General features: G+C 41.5%; 1 protein-coding gene across 1 annotated transcript in view; it reads left to right on the plus strand.

The window, feature by feature from the left end:
• Positions 1-1,620, plus strand: part of IREB2 (iron responsive element binding protein 2) — a 77,627-nt gene that overhangs the window by 1,022 nt on the left and 74,985 nt on the right. Inside the window, exon 2 of the mRNA XM_045285694.1 lies at positions 720-806. Within this exon, the coding sequence (XP_045141629.1) occupies positions 720-806 (87 nt within the window). The remainder of the gene's footprint in view (positions 1-719; positions 807-1,620) is intronic.

Below are 1,620 nucleotides of genomic sequence, written 5' to 3' on the forward strand. Positions count from 1 at the left end.
TTAATGACGTTGAATGCTCTCGGGAGCCCAGGTGGTGGAGTGGTTACTTGTAGGGCTGCTAACTACAGGGTCCACAGTTCAAAACCACTAGGCAATTAATGCGAAAAAGACAAAGCTTTCTACTCGCATGAAGAGTTGTAGCCTTAGAAATGCACAGGGGCAGTTCTGCCCTGTTCTGTAGGGTTTCTGAGTCAGAATTGACTTTGAGTTTGGTTTTTTGGTTATTGAATGTTTTTGTTTTTTCCCTAACCAAATTCTAAAACTGGAGTTCTCAAATTGTTCTATGTATGCTTATTCAACTTTCAGAACATGTCTTTCCAAAATATGTCTATACATCATTTACATTCTTCTTGTTTCCTTCTAGCCCCCCCCACCTTCCCCAGAAATTCATTATCTTACACGTTTTTAACAGCAGAGGCATGGCTTAGCACTGTATGCTTCCATATGATCTCCACTAGCCACATGTGGCTATCTAGGTTGGTTGAAATAAATACAGTTGAAAAAAATGGAATTCTTCCATTGCACTACTCCATAGGCCTTTGGGAAACCGGGCTCTAGCCACATTTCAAGTGCTCAGTAGACTTGTGTGTATTGACAGCCGGATGTAGAACCTTCCTCCATTTCAGAAAATTCTTACCAAAGTTGGTTTGAAGATATTTTCACTTTGAGTAAAATATTTTGTAGCTGTATCTAATGAAAGCTTTTTTTGTCATCCCCAGGATGCCCTTTTGAGTACCTTGTTGAAACATTAAAGGACAGTTCGCATAAATTCTTCAATGTACCTAAACTTGGAGGCACCAAGTATGGTAATGTTGCTTTTAATTTACTCTTGTTTTGTTTTTAGCTTATTTCTAATAATGTATGTGTTGAGTTCTGCCAAAGAGCTTTTACATTTGGTTATATATACCCTGTTGTGAGAGATACTTACCTACACTTCTCTCGTATTTGAAAAACTCTTAATGCATTTTTTTGAGGAGGATGTAAGCCCATACCTTAACCTCTCATTTGGAAATCTGTGAATTAAGCAATATTTTTTTTCCCAAAGAAACTAATAGTGTGACTTCTTAAAAACCTGGCTGATGATGTTCTATAGCTATTATGTGTATATTTCAATTTTTCAAATGAGCAGTGCCATGATTATTCTTTATCTGCCATCCTTTGAATAGGAACCAGCAGGGCCCACTGAATTTAGTTGTTCTGTAGTACCGAGTTTGGTTTTATAGTTATGAGCAGGGAGGGATCCCTTGTGACACTGTGTGCCAGACATTGGGTTGCTAACCATGTGAGTGGCTCAAAAAAAACGCTGAAAAAACACCCACTGTTAGGGTGGATAAAGACCAAGCTGCTCCCCATCCTGGTTCACCAGGTCTGGAGGATGATATCCCCGCTCTGAACAGCCAATGCGCAGAGTGGACCATATGACTGATCCCACTATGAGACACCACGTCCCTCGCTGACCCATGGCCCTATGGGGGACAACACTAGCCCAGTCTGACCCCGCAACACTGAGGCAAAACCCTAAAGGCGTGTGGCAGAGTAACGGGGTTTAGCAGAGCAGGGAGGTCCTGAGGAAGTGCAAAGGATAGACTTTGGGGCCAGAGTGTGACACCCCATCGGACT

The sequence above is a fragment of the Echinops telfairi genome, unplaced genomic scaffold, assembly GCF_000313985.2.
Source record: "Echinops telfairi isolate 266 unplaced genomic scaffold, ASM31398v2 ScPeMD7_7475;HRSCAF=8513, whole genome shotgun sequence".
Classification (NCBI taxonomy): Eukaryota; Metazoa; Chordata; class Mammalia; order Afrosoricida; family Tenrecidae; genus Echinops; species Echinops telfairi.